The sequence below is a fragment of the Rhinoderma darwinii genome, chromosome 3 (assembly GCF_050947455.1).
Source record: "Rhinoderma darwinii isolate aRhiDar2 chromosome 3, aRhiDar2.hap1, whole genome shotgun sequence".
NCBI classification, from domain to species: domain Eukaryota; kingdom Metazoa; phylum Chordata; class Amphibia; order Anura; family Rhinodermatidae; genus Rhinoderma; species Rhinoderma darwinii.
The window spans coordinates 194,128,313-194,143,353 of record NC_134689.1 but is presented as its reverse complement, the minus strand read 5'-3'; the positions used below and the strand labels follow the sequence as shown (position 1 = coordinate 194,143,353).

At 40.8% G+C, this 15,041-nt stretch overlaps 1 protein-coding gene across 1 annotated transcript in view; it reads right to left on the bottom strand.

Moving 5' to 3' along the window:
• Positions 1-15,041, bottom strand: part of IL17REL (interleukin 17 receptor E like) — a 199,303-nt gene that overhangs the window by 110,073 nt on the left and 74,189 nt on the right. The window contains exons 6-9 of the mRNA XM_075859407.1: positions 3,945-3,989; positions 3,468-3,607; positions 1,218-1,289; positions 439-493 (exon numbers count right to left, since the gene is read on the bottom strand). Of these exons, the coding sequence (XP_075715522.1) occupies positions 439-493; positions 1,218-1,289; positions 3,468-3,607; positions 3,945-3,989 (312 nt within the window). The remainder of the gene's footprint in view (positions 1-438; positions 494-1,217; positions 1,290-3,467; positions 3,608-3,944; positions 3,990-15,041) is intronic.

Below are 15,041 nucleotides of genomic sequence, written 5' to 3'. Positions count from 1 at the left end.
TTTCTTATGGTCAGTTCCTATTTTCCCTTCTGTTTTTGGTCACAGGAATTAACCTTAGTTCACCTTCATATACACACATCTAATCTTATTTAGTTGATAGTTATACATTCTGGGCTACTGATAAACAATGTGCACATTTGACTTGATCTGGGATCAAGACGTTTTAATCCACATCTGGTATAATGCAATCCCAACAAAGCAAATATTTACTTGCTCTCTAAGTAATTTACTTTGCTAAAACTAGATATTTTACTGACTAAAATTCCTATATGTTGCTCTTTGAAATATCCACTCCACTATGGAGGAGATATAATAGCTTTAGTTTTGTGTATTTTAGTGGTTTACATGGAAACAGTTGTATCAGATGTTATATATATTAAATATAGAGCTCAATTATTATATTTATCATGAACAAATGTTTTAGTTCTTCATACTTGCCATTTTTAAATGGACAAAGTCTTGTTCTTCTTGAATCAGGAAAAACTGGCCACCCCTTGAAGGATAAAATAAATCCCATTATTAAAATGCATTTATATACGAAACAAAGTAATAAATCATATAAGAAATAGCTTTGGAATAAATAAAGGGATTTTGTAAAAATCAAACTACCACTCACAACTAGAGATGAGCGGATTTCCAAAATTAGTTTCGGGTCTGTTTCGGTCCGAATAAATTTGTCACAAATCGAAAGTGCTCTGATTGTCCTGAAAACTTGTGTCTGACTCTCTGTCCAGGTCATATGATCCTTTTTCTAATCTGTAAAATGGTCACGATTCATGCACCGTGAACCACAATAAGTTTCGGAGTTCAATGAATCTGGAACTTTTGGGAAATTTGGACCAAATTCGATTTGTGTAGAATAAATTTGCTACTCTCTACTCAGAACATAAGTAGCATCTATTTTTTTTTTCTATACAGTACATTAATTTCTCAGTGTATATCTATTACTGAGAGCAAAGCAAACACACCCCAATGTAAAAACAGGATGTAGTTATATGTGGTAAAGTAGAACCTACCAGCACTGTGCAGTACTATAGAAGTAAGTAGCAAAAAATTAGCATTTTCCATATTATGTGACATATACATAAATGGGAAAGAGATAAAGGAAAGAAACCAAATTAATAATACCCTCATCAACGTTTATTGTAACGACTGAAGTAAAACACACATTTTACTGGATATTCTTCTGTATTAATAATTGAAGCTACAAAAATTACCTCAATGCACAAACAAGGTAAAATCTCTGAATATTTCAACGTGACAGATTTTGTAGAGTTGTCCTTTTTTATCTATAGACACAAAATTGCAAAATGAGCATAAAAGGGAACATAAAATGAACAATAATGATAACCATAACATTCTATCATCTCCAATCAGATGCATCCAAGATAAAATCAGAAACGACTGGAATCCATAGAAAACTGTTAGCCCCTTAAAGAGGGGTCATCTCTCCTGATAGGTCTCTTTTAGAAAATACTTGTATTCCCAATGAAACTTACCAACTTTTCTATGCGTAGAAAAGTTGCAAAAGGGCCCATAAGTCACAATTTGAACTGCAAATTGCAACTTTTCGTCCCTTTTGCGACATTGGTCTTTTTGCGCTACCCTCGCCACTTTTGTCAAAAGGGGGTGTGGCTTCTGCAAAGAAGCGGGGCCATCTCGGCCAGACAAATTTATTGTAATTTTATGCTAGAAAACTGGAATAAATTATAGTGGTATCTACACCAGTTCCTAGCTGGCATATATTTCACTCTATGGAGCATAGCAAGGTAGAGCTCCACACTAGTCCCCTACTTTGCCCCCACCCGATCAGACTACCTCCCATTTTGAAGTTAAATAAAAAAAAGTTGAATATGCACACTGATAAAGTATTCCGTTCCGTAAATTAACAATTTTACTGCCTGAAAATAGAACGATTAAAATTAATTTTATTAAGTTGTTTCATTAAAATGAGCCATCTTAGCCCCAAGTAACAATGTAAACAGGCTCAGATAAGGTGGTCAGTAATGAGGAGAGGTGTGCTGATGTGATAGTATAGTTGCAAACACCAGACACCACCTCACCCCTCACAATATATTCTACTGGCACACCTCACTGACTGACAGACAATCCAACGCGTTTCAGTGCCACATAGATAAGTGACACATCATCAGGGATTATCGATTCAATTTAGTATTGTGTTTGATTTCACTGTTAATTCAGCCGGCTAGCACGATTGTGTGCTTGTTCAAAACCTCCCGGCGCGTGTACGACACTAATGCCTTGGCGGCCACTTATCTATGTGGCACTGAAACGCGTTGGATTGTCTGTCAGTCAGTGAGGTGTGCCAGTAGAATATATCGTGAGGGGTGAGGTGGTGTCTGGTGTTTGCAACTATACTATCACATCAGCACACCTCTCCTCATTACTGACCACCTTATCTGAGCCTGTTTACATTGTTACTTGGGGCTAAGATGGCTCATTTTAATGAAACAACTTAATAAAATTAATTTTAATCGTTCTATTTTCAGGCAGTAAAATAAATAAAAAAAAGATTATACTCACCTCACCGGTCCTCTTCTCCCCTCCAGCTCCCTCATCATTACAGTGCGCCTTATACAATGTAATGATGCCGGACAGCATCAGGACGTTATTTGCAACGTAGCACTGATGACGTTGAACTGCAGCGTTGCATATAAGGCCTTGACGCTGCTCAATGTTAGGACCTTGTATGAAAGCAGCCGGAGGGTCGAATAGGAGCGCAGAAGTGAGTATGTGGGTTTTCTTTCTTTTTTTTATTTTAACGCCGATGCAGAGTAAATTGATGGCGCATGGCCACGGTCATTGGACCACAATTAAACTTTGGAATTTGCTGCAGAAATACTATTGCGTATTTTGTGGCGTATTTTTATGCCACATGTGACTGCCCCTTTATCAACACTGAGTTTTTTTACACATTTTTTGACATGGAAACCGCGTCATAAAACGCGCCAAAAAACATCCGAAAATGCCTCCCATTGATTTTAATGGGAGGCGGAGGCGTTTTTTTCTCGCAAGCGGAAAAAAAAGCGACATGCCCTATCTTTGGGCGTTTACGTCTCTGACCTCCTATTGACATCAATGGGAGGCAGAGAAAGCGTACTTCGCGGCGTTTTTGCCTGTGGCGCTCAATGGGCGCGAGCGAAAAACGCAGTGAAAAATGCCGCGAAAAACTCTGTGCAGGCAGATCAAAATCTGGCTCAAGATTCCAAACGGAAATTTGAGGCAGAATTTTCTGCCTGCAAAAAAACTCTGTGTGAACAGGGCCTTACTCTTGCATTCTAGTCCGTTTACAAAATACAGTCCGATAGCTCTTTTCGGTTTACACTTATTCTATAATAATATTACAATCAGCTTCTGTGATACTTTTGCTGAAAAAAGTAAAAAAATATATAGCTTTAAAAACAATACAGAGGCATTCATAATAATGTAGAAATGATTTTACTAACCAGGGCATGAGCTCCAGTGTCATGACAGATGATATGTTTTATACATAGACGTACATTATAATCATAGTCTTCTGGAATATTGGAGACATAAACAATTAAATGCTTCTTTTCCTCATTGATCATGTAATCTAATTTCCCAGCTAAAATAGTAAAAAAAAGAACATATTTTCCATTACTTTCTTTCCACATATGTGTGATTAACAGCCGAATATAATACAGATGGGACTCATCTATGAAAACCATTCTGGAGGTTAAAAATAACATGGGTGCTTATGGCCATTAACAAGTGATCATACATTTCTGTTGGATTGGAAAGAGCCAGGTTGGTTCTTTTCAAATCCCTTGTACATTTTTGACTCCTGTAATATATGATTTAGAAGACAACTAACTTCATGACACATATAATACCTAGTACATGGCTTTTATTTATGAGTGCACATAAAGATCAGCCTTTAGTACCAACACATTATAACTTACTTAGGCATGGCAGTATGTTCTTTCCTACATCCTTATTGTGACAATCTGAAAATAAAATTGACAAATGTTACTACATATACTTTATTCTAGAATGTGTGACCCAAATACATTTACAACAAACTGAAGCACGTACAACTGTTTCATTTGTAATAACCCAGTTTACTTGGAGAGTCATTTAGCTTCATTACATGTTATGATGGCAATAATAGGTATTGAGAGTGAGGTCGTATCTAGTGAGACGACTTCTAGTGGGACATGAGTTCTGGAAGCCCAAAGGGGGTGCAAACAAGCCCTCTACCTTGGTCACGGTTTTGAGATATACGGCTAGTGCAGCAAATGGAATCATTGCCTTGGGCCTAATTCACACAAACGTGTTAAATGTCCATGTGAAGGCCGTTGAAACAACGGCCGTCACACGGACCTATATAATTCAATGTGGCCGTTCACACGGCCGTTGTTTCAAGACCTGTCCTTATTTTTCACGCTTCACGCATCCCTCCACAGACTCTAGTCTACGGGGATGCGTGATATCATGTCCCGCAGCGCAGAGCACGGATGCACCTCAGACGTTAAAAACTGCAGTTTTTCACATCCGAGATGCGCAACGCCCGTGTGAATCCGGCCTTAGGTGAAGGGAAGCCTTGCTACAACGTTGCCTTGGGCCTCCCACACACGAGCGTGTTCGGTCCGTGATAAACGGTCCGTATGTCAGCCACATTTCCCGGACCGAACATACTGCAGGGAGCCGGGCTCCTAGCATCATAGTTATCTATGACGCTAGGCGCCACTGCCTTGCTGCGGGACAACTGTCCCGTACTGTAATCATGTTTTCAGTATGGGACAGTAGTTCCGCGGAGAGGCAGTGACACCTAGCGTCATAGATAACTATGTTGCTAGAAGCCCGGCTCCCTGCAGTGTGTTCGGTCCGGGAAATGCGGCCAACATACGGACCGTAAATCACGAACCGAACACGCTCGTGTGAATCCAGCCTAAAGAACAAATCCTTATAACCTAATGAGTCATGATTTGTATAGAATTATTTATTGTGACACTGAATTAGATTTTATTTCTTTTGTGCGCAAATAAGTGTGGCTGCCAGTCTGAAAACACAAAGTTTTATTGTCAGATTGTATTACTTCCAATATAGACACAAGGGCTCATCATGGATGGTAGGCCTGAAACCAGGTAACCATAGTTTGAAGAGTTCCATGCGATATTCCCGAGGGACAGAAAATTTCTTACAATGTCCTTCAAAAATGTCACAGGAAGTGAGGAGATCTATGTTTGGATCATATCTAGGAATCTGTTTGCATATCTTCATCAGAAATTGCATCCTCTCCATCGTATGGAAAGAGTGCAATTCTGCTGTATTACAGTAACTCATTTGTGAGTTGGAGGTGGCCTGAAAATTCTCCAAGCCTCCCCCCAATCCACCACTGTGTCACCAGCAAAACTTGTGGCAGCATTACAAGCAGTCCCCTTTGGGTCAGACCTTGTAAGTTCTGAAGCAACCATAGGTGTAGTCTCCTCAGGCCCCAATGTTTGCACTCAAAACACAAATTTTTTCTGCGGGCAAATATTGTTGATGTGATAACTCACCTATGGTCTTTTGCAGATCACGGATAGTTTCATCTCTTTTACCTAACTCGCTTTTCAGGTCAGGAAAAGTCACATCAGTAGATGCTGCTTTTTCCTTATATACAGTTATTTCTATATATAACTGTATAGAACACAAAAAATGCCAGACACACCATGCTCTCCCAGCATTGAAGACCTTACAACCAATACCCCATGTATTTTCCATGTTTACTTGTATAATATTTGCTACTTTTTGGACGCAGCCAGGTCTTCAATGCTGGGAGAGCATGGTGTGTTGCGGTCTGGCATAGCAAGCAGGGCAGCCCGCTCTATGTACTATCATGGCGTTACAAATTGGCTGCTACCAGGCTATATAGGCTGTGCCTCATGATTTACGCATTAGCCCTCCATGTTTTACACACTGCACCCACACTTCATGCATCACTCACGTTCCTGACCCTTTTAGTACTGCCCCCTATATTTTACACTTTATTCACCACTCACTATACTCAGTACTGCCCCCTATATTTCACACATATTATTACTACTTGCACATTATACACTATTCATTTACTTTTTACTACATATCCCATGCACCACACGCCACTCCCCTCAAGGCTAGTGGGAGTGGCTATTATTATTTAAACGCACCTCTGCACTTTCCTTCAGCAGCATTTTTGACCTGGCTGCGTCCTATTGGGATTATACCTGCCCAATTTGTGAGTATGGCCATTTTTTGTGTTTTTATCCTATTCTATGTCCCACTTTTTTCTGTGGTGTATAACTGTATAAAAGCCTTATTAACAACTGCATAATATTTCTCTCTTTCAGCTAGTTGGGACTGTAGCATGCCTATTTGGCTGTCTTTCTCTACAGTTTCCTCACTTTTTTCTTTTCGTTGTGACTCTAAACGGCAAAACTGTTTAACCCGTTCTGTACAACAATGGCAATGTAAATTTCCAGAGATATCTGTCTCTGACCTGTTGTGCTGTTCAACCTTCTCCAGCATACAAATCCTGTCCTCAAAAACGTACACCAGCTTAGCAAGCATGTGGAGGCGTTTAGAGGTTTGGTTCAACACACTACGCTTCGCAATATGCAATTTATCATAGGAATCAGCCTGTTCTATCAGTGATTCCCATAAAATCTTAGTAGATTCATACATGTTCACTATAACAGGATTAAACTTACTGCATTTACTTAATTTTTCAAAAGTTACATGTCCTGCTTTGTCACTTGTTGCTACCCTGCGATCTGTGCTACTCCTATGAGTGGTGTCTACTTGTTGCTGCATGGGAAAGCTCCTCTTTTGAATTTCTTTCCCCGACCAGCAAGATTCCACCAAAGGACTGAAAATACAAAACAAAAACACAAAAACAAAGAAAATACAGGAAGTAATCAATATTCTAGGAACTTAACTTAATTAGATTCTTTGCAGTTAATCACACTCACACTAGGCCTCAGATGAAACTGTGCTACCTGTCCGAACCGCCCAGGTCCAATAACCTAAGTTCACAGTATAACAATAATTTCAACATTATATCCTGATAAAGAGTAATTAGTCCACGTTCGGGCGCCATTGATAAAGGAGACTTTTGACTATTTGTATTATCTCCCTTTACTCAGTTCCTAGTCCGGTACCTGTTTTCTATATAGTCCGCTTACTTTGTATTGTTCACAATGTGCACACACTCCAGTCCTTCACACACCACAGGAATAACATATAACCCTCGCAGATACTTTAAAGTATTTTTATATATTTCTCATAACATAGAAGTGACAAAGCAATATACATTACCTCAAGATATAATACATTACATAGACAACACAACCACACACAGCTGCCTCCTTTTCCTACCTTCCCTGGGCACTTTGCACATGTGACTAGTAATGTGTATGTATATATATAATATAAATCCAGGTACCAACCTTATACGGTCTCCTGGTACTTCAACTATAACCAAAGCCACATACAGCGCTTGACCATTAGTACATGTACATATAGAGACTCATGCATAAACAGCATATATGTATATATAATCTACTCATCTATAATCCACATGAGATTCCTAGAATATCTCTATGTACATATATAAAGTCTGCTGTAATGTTATTATACTTATATACATACACAGAAAGCACACATATGATATAACTTAGCTTGCTCCTGATGTTTAGTGCGGATCGTCCAGGGTTGGCAGGAAAAAAGAGCGAGACCCAGAACTTCACATGACCTATATGTTCCTATCCCTGAGTGGCCTCCGCCCACTCCATTGACTCTGCCTTATGACCAATATAGGTAAATATATTCCCAGTATGTCCTACATCCAGTTTACAATGGCTTCTTCCTGTACAGAAGTCCATTGAAATGCTTATTAGGAAGTAGATAGGAATCTATGACTAAATGGCTTCTGGGCATACTGCCACCTCAATGGGTGAACACCACTGAATAATATCAGTATATACTATATCTATTTACCAGGTATATTTTATGTGGTCATAAGACAGAGTGTCTGGATGGGAACAATATTGCCCTGTAACACCCAAGCTGCAGAAAAAAATGCTAATGTTAATAATTTGACCTGCGGTGCGGAATTGACCAAAATCCACAAAAACGCAGCATAAATTGACATGGTGCGTAATTTTAATTCCGCAGCATGGCAATTTATGCTGCGTTTTTGTTGATTTTCTGTTGCAGGTTTTCCCCATTGAATTCAGTGGGGATGCAAAACCCGCAACAGAAAACTAAGTGTTTGCGAAATTTGCGGAGTAATCGCAGCGATTACACTGCAAAATTCGCAACGCCGGAGAAAAAAAAATCATACTTACCCAGAACGCTCTACTTCTTCCTGCAGTCCGGATTCCTGGAATGACGTATCATCCCATGTGACCGCTGCAGTCAATCACAGGCTGCAGTGTCACATGGCCTGCAACGTCTTTGTAGGAGGCTAGACTACGTGCAGAGAAGAGGGAGGGGATAAGTTTGATTAAAAAAAATCTCCCTACCACGATGTGGTGCAATTTTCCAGACGGAATGTACTGAGGGTTCCAGATCGGATACGCTGCGTGATTTTTACACAGCGAATCTGACCTGTGGGAACACGGCCTAAGTCTATGTTTTTTTGTTTTTTTTTACACTATAGTATTTCCTGATCTAGAATTATTGTACTTTTAGTAAAGTAAAACTAACGTTGTAAATAATGACATTGAAGCTTGAATGTGAAGTTTGATTGGATAACCAGAACTATAAATAAATACTGTGTATATAATAAATCAACCTGTTTACATCCTCATACAATTAGCATATATCCAGTCTCCAGACCAGGAAAATGTTTTGCTTTTAAGAACACAAAGGAATAATAATTATTTCCATCATTGTAAAGGTCATTCACCCACGTAACGTGTATCATGCAGTGTAATGAAAGCTGTTTCTAAATTAGTCATATGTTCACTATTGGCATATCAAACTAAGTGTATCACAACAAAGTTAAAAACAAGCATGACCATGTCATGAGCAAAACATCGGGTAAGATAATCACAGAGTTTTAGTTTTCTAATGCATTTTTTGCATGTATATCCTTGGTAAATCAGTGATGTAAAATGTTACACACAGTGTTTCTCTTTTATATTAGGAGGATCTGTTCAACCGTTTAATTACCAGGCCCGATTAGGCCTTCAAGGCTATATACACCTTTGTACTGAATTTTTTTTATTGTTCATTTGCTTCCTAAATGCAAAATTAAACTGTCTAAACAATCTTCATCAAAAATTTTCTGCCATTTGGCTTTTGTAAAGTCTGTGTTACTCCTATAGACAGCTGGTCTCCCGCAAATTCTAAAAAGTCAGTCAGTCCACTGCTATTGATGGTCGACATTAAGGGGGTTATGTGAGAATCAAAAATTATTAGCAGTGTACTGACTGCAGTATGTGAGTACACTCGCTAATATATATTCCGCCCCCCATGATATGATACCGGCCCGCTGTACTCTATGTACAATCAGTAGCAGTAGTACAGCGAGTGCGGATAGGGCCGTTTTGACCTAGATGACTCCCTCTGACCACAGTAAAGATACAGGCCTTGAGATAATCTACTGAATATCTCCTCTGAGGACAGAGAAATACAACTAATTTGCATGGGCTTGTCAGGAAAAGATGGCTCGTTAACTGTATAAGACATTTGTGGATTGCAGAGATCAAAAGCCTGACGTAGTAAAGCTTCTTTTCTCTCCCAGAAATAATGATCCACCTGAGCAATGAAAATAATATCATCCAGGGAAGAGCGAATATCTTGCCCAGCCGAATTGCCATTAACCCCTTTAGGACGCAGCCTGTTTTGGCCTTGTGGCACAGCCGATTTTTTTCAAATCTGACGTGTCACTTTATGTGGTAATAACTCCGGAACGCTTTTACCTATCCAAGCGATTCTGAGATTGTTTTCTCGTGACATATTGTACTTTATGTTAGTGAAAAAAATTTGGTCGATAAATTCAATATTTATTTGTGAAAAACTTCAAATTTTAGCAAAAATTTGCAAAAAGTAAAATTTTTCTAAATTTAAATGTGTTTGCTTGTAAAACAGATAGTAATACCACACAAAATAGTTACTAGTTAACATCCCCCATATGTCTACTTTATGTTTGCATCATTTTTTTTCACGTACTTTTATTTTTCTAGGACGTTACAAGGCTTAGAACTTTAGCAGCAATTTCTCATATTTTCAAGAAACTGTAAATAGGCCATTTTTTCAGGGACCAGTTCAGTTCTGAAGTGGTTTTGAGGGCCTTATATATTAGAAAGTCCCCATAAATCACCCCATTTTGAAAACTGCACCCCTCAAAGTATTCAAAACCACATTCAGAAAGTATTTTAACCCTTTAGGCGTTTCACAGGAATTAAGGCAAAGTAGAGGTCTTGTGGTACCTAAACAGTCGAAACCCCCCAAAAGTGACCCCATTTTGGAAACTACACCCCTCAAGGCACTTTTCTAGGGGTATAGTTAACATTTTGACCCCACAGTTTTTTTGCAGTATTTAGTGGAATTAGTCTGTGAAGATGAAAATCACCTATTTTTCTGTGGAAACATAGAATTTTTTCATTTTTACAAGGAATAAAGGAGAAAAATCACCCCAACATTTGTAAAGCAATTTCTCCCGATTACGGCAATACCCCATATGTGGTCGTAAACTGATGTTTGGACTCACAGCATGGCTCAGGAGGGAAGGAGCGCCTTTTGGATTTTGGAGCGCAGATTTTGCTGGATTGGTTTTTAGTGCCATGTCGGGTTTGCAACGCCCCGGAGGGACCAAAACAGTGGAAACCCCCCAAAAGTGACCCCATTTTGGAAACTACACCCCTCAAGGAATTTTTCTAGGGGTATAGTGAGCATTTTGACCCCACAGGATCTTTTTTAGAGCTAAGGTGATCAAAAAACAACGATTTTGGCACTTTCAATTCTTTATTCACCGTGCGCAATAAATTACATTTTACTTTATTCTGCCGGTCGGTACAATTACGGCGATACCATATGTGTATAGTTTTTTTTAAAGTTTTGCAGCGTTTGCACAATAAAATGACGTTTCTATAAAATAATTTATTTTCTGGGACACGCTATTCTGAGCCGGAACTTTTTTATTTTTTCGTCAAAAAAGCTGTGGGAGGTCTTGTTTTTTGCGGGACGAGTTGTAGTTTTTATTGGTACTATTTTGGGGTAAATGCGACTTTTTGATCACTTTTTATTCTATATCTTGGGAGGGGTGGTGACCAAGAAATAGCGATGCTGACATAGTTTTCCGTTTATTTTGTTTGCGGCGTTCACCGTGCGGAAAAATGAACATTATAGTTTTATAGTTTGGGTTTTAACGTTTTCATTTTTTCCCTATAATAAATGACTTATTATAGGAAAACAAAAACTTATTTTTACACTTTTATAAAACATTTTTATTAACTTTTTTTTGCTTTTTACACTTTCTTTTTTTGACCTGCAGCTCTGATTGCTGCTAGAATACATTACACTACCTAGGTAGTGTAACGTATTCCAACTGTCAGTGTGACGTCACAGTCACTCTGACAGTTGGTCTACGAGGATCAGCAGAGGCTGATCCTCATAGGCTGACATACATGGCAGACTTGGGGGCCGTTGTCTGGCCCCCGGGTGCCATCACAAGCATCAGAAGCCCCCACGATTGCATGGGGGCTGCTGATGTGCTACAAACCCGCTACATGCGGAGATCGCAATCGAGCCCCGCATGTAACGGGTTAATTGCCGAAATCAGCGGCGATGAGCTGCTGATCGGCAACACTGGAGTGTCAGCTGTCGGGGACAGCTGATCTCCAAGTTCCCGATGCACACTGTCGCCGACAGTGTGCCATCGGGAATGACGCAGTGACTTCCTGTCACTCTGACAGGAAGCCTATCAGGACCAGCCGAAGGTTGGTCCTGATGGGCTTCCGTCCATGGCAGACCCGGAAGCCATTGTTTGGCTTCCGTTTGCCCTAGTAACTATCAGCAAACCCCGCGATTTCGGACCGGGGTCTGCCGATATGTTAGAAACCCCCAAAATTCGGCGATTGCACCCGATCGCCGAATTTAAGGGGTTAATTCGCCGAAACCAGCGGCAAAGGACCGCTGGTCGGCTAGAGTGGAGTGTCAGCTGTCGGCGGCAGCTGACCTCCCGGTTCCCGGTGCACACTGTCGCCGACAGGGTGCACCGGGAAAAACTCAGTAACTGTACGTCCTTGTGCGCTAAGACACTGGCAGCAGGGACGTACAGTTGCGTCCTGGTGCGCCTAGGGGTTAATATGGGATGCCAGTCCCTCCAAAAAGTAGCCCGCAGGCCTTTATTATTCCAAGAGAGGGCGCAAAATCTAATAGCATATTGTATGACAGTGTAGGACCCTTATCTAAGGCGCAACAAAATGGAGGTTGTGGAGGAAATACAACCTGGTTCTTCAAAACTTTCCAGAAAGTCAACAGAAAACATTGCAATAAAGAGACAGCAGGGTCACCACGTTCCCAAAGGGATGATGTCCAGACCAGGACCTCTCAGTCAGAAGAAATTGTGTGGCACAGAGGTCAGACCAGAGTAGAGTTGAGCTGAATGCTGGACGTAGGAGCAGGCTAGATTTACCACAGGTATCAGGTGGCTTGAGGCAGTAGTAAGGAACTGAAAGAGAAGCGACTACATTGAAACTCAGACCAAGAGTGAAGGCCCAGAATGGTGTAGGTAGCTGCCTGATTGACCACGTGATGGAAGCAGCCAATGGAAGGAATGGTTGAAGGCAATACAGCATAGAAAGAGCTAATCAGCGCAACACTAGCAGCAGGATGTGGTAACATGTCCAAAGAAAACAGAGAAGCAAAAGATGTCTGCAGATTTAAAGGATGTTTCTGCAGTAACACCACCAATGCACCACCAACCGCACGACCACTGGGAGGAGGCAAGAGAAGGATGCTGGAGTGCAGAGAGGTGGGAAGCAACGCGATTAGCGCTGTTTGAGATAGTCGGTATGCGTTTGTTTTGCAAAATAGACTAGAGGTATCTTGTAAAACAAATTATATTACGTGCAGTTATTTGTCGTTTTTTTTTTAACATGGGGGCATTTGGGTGACGGATGCCATTTAACGTATACATCGGGAGATTTTCCCAGCATATACATATATTCTCACTTGAAAGACTGAGAAATGTTATTGCTTGCGTTCTGACACAAAACAAATAAAAACTAAAAGCATATGTTTTCAGACAAGCATTGTTTAGCTTTACATTAATAACTAAATTGAAACCAAATGGCTGGTATAAAAACATGAAAGATATTGTAAAAGGGAAGATTAAGTGCAGCTTTTAATTCACCAAAATAGCTAACAGATTATATTGAGAAAGATTGTTTACATGCTCATGTGCAATATACAAGAAAAATATGGACTTTGGCCTATAGATACAAAGTCCAGCCTTTATTTGCATTACAAATCACCCAAAACAAGAGATTTCCTGATCGTCCTCGGCAGCACAGCACAAATGGGGTTTAGTCCCCTAGATACAATTACCGTATTTTCCGGACTATAAGGCGCACCGGATTATAAGGCGCACTTTCTATGAGCGCCTTGTAAGCAATCATGTTTCATATATAAGGCGCACTGGATTATAAGGCGCAGCACATTACCGTTAAATAAACCATTGCTCAGACTGCAAGTCAAAATTTATTACACTTTTTAACAATAACTTGCAACTGGTTCAGCTGTAATTGCAAATCAAAACGTTAAGGGTATGTGCACACACACTAATTACGTCCGTAATTGACGGACGTATTTCGGCCGCAAGTCCCGGACCGAACAGTGCAAGGAGCCGGGCTCCTAGCATCATACTTATGTACGACGCTAGGAGTCCCTGCCTCGCTGCAGGACAACTGTCCCGTACTGTAAACATGATTATACTACGGGACAGTTGTCCTGCAGCAAGGCAGGGACTCCTAGCGTCGTACATAAGTATGATGCTAGGAGCCCGGCTCCTTGCACTGTGTTCGGTCCGGGACTTGCGGCCGAAATACGTCCGTCAATTACGGACGTAATTAGTGTGTGTGCACATACCCTTACCGTACTTTTTCAGTTCATTCCTCCACCAGAAATCCATCAAATCCGTCATCTTCAGTGTCGGAGTTGAACAGTTGGGCGATTTCGGCATCAAGCATGGGGTCCTCCTCTTCATTATCCGAGTCGGTTTCGTTGCTGCTGCTAGGCTCTTCAGTGGTGATTCCAGCCTTCCTGAAAGCTCGGATGACACTGGAGACTGATACATTCTTCCAGGCATCCACGATCCACTGGCACATAGTGGCATAACTCGCACGGCGTTGCCTCCCTGTTTTGGTGAATGTGTGGTCACCTTCTGTCATCCAATGCTCCCATGCAGCTCGCAATTTAACTTTAAATGACCTGTTGATGCTGATATCTAGCGGCTGGAGCTCTTTGGTTAATCCACCAGGGATGACAGCAAGCTCCGAATTAGTTTTCTTCACTTGGGCTTTGACAGTATCGGTCAAGTGGGCGCGCATCGAGTCACAGACCAATAGGGATGGGGATTTGTGAAAAAAGCCACCCGGTCTCTTGACGTAGACCTCCCTCAGCCACTCACTCATCTTCTCCTCATCCATCCAGCCCTTTGGGTTAGCCTTAATGATGACACCAGCAGGAAAATTTTCTTTAGGCAAAGTCTTCCTCTTGAAAATTACCATGGGTGGTAGTTTCTGGCCATTAGCCTGACAAGCGAGAACTACAGTGAAAGATGACTTCTCATTTCCTGTGGTACGTATAGATATCGTACTGGTCCCTGTTTTCTCAACAGTACGGTTTACGGGGATATCGAAAGTGAGGGGAACCTCATCCATGTTAATAATGTGTTCTGGCTGGATATTCTTTTCATTTATCTTGGTTATGCAGTAGGTGCGGAAAATGGCCAGCTTCTCTTCATAATCCTTTGGTAATTGCTGGCACACAGTAGTTCTGGTGCGAATGGAGAGATGACGCCTTTG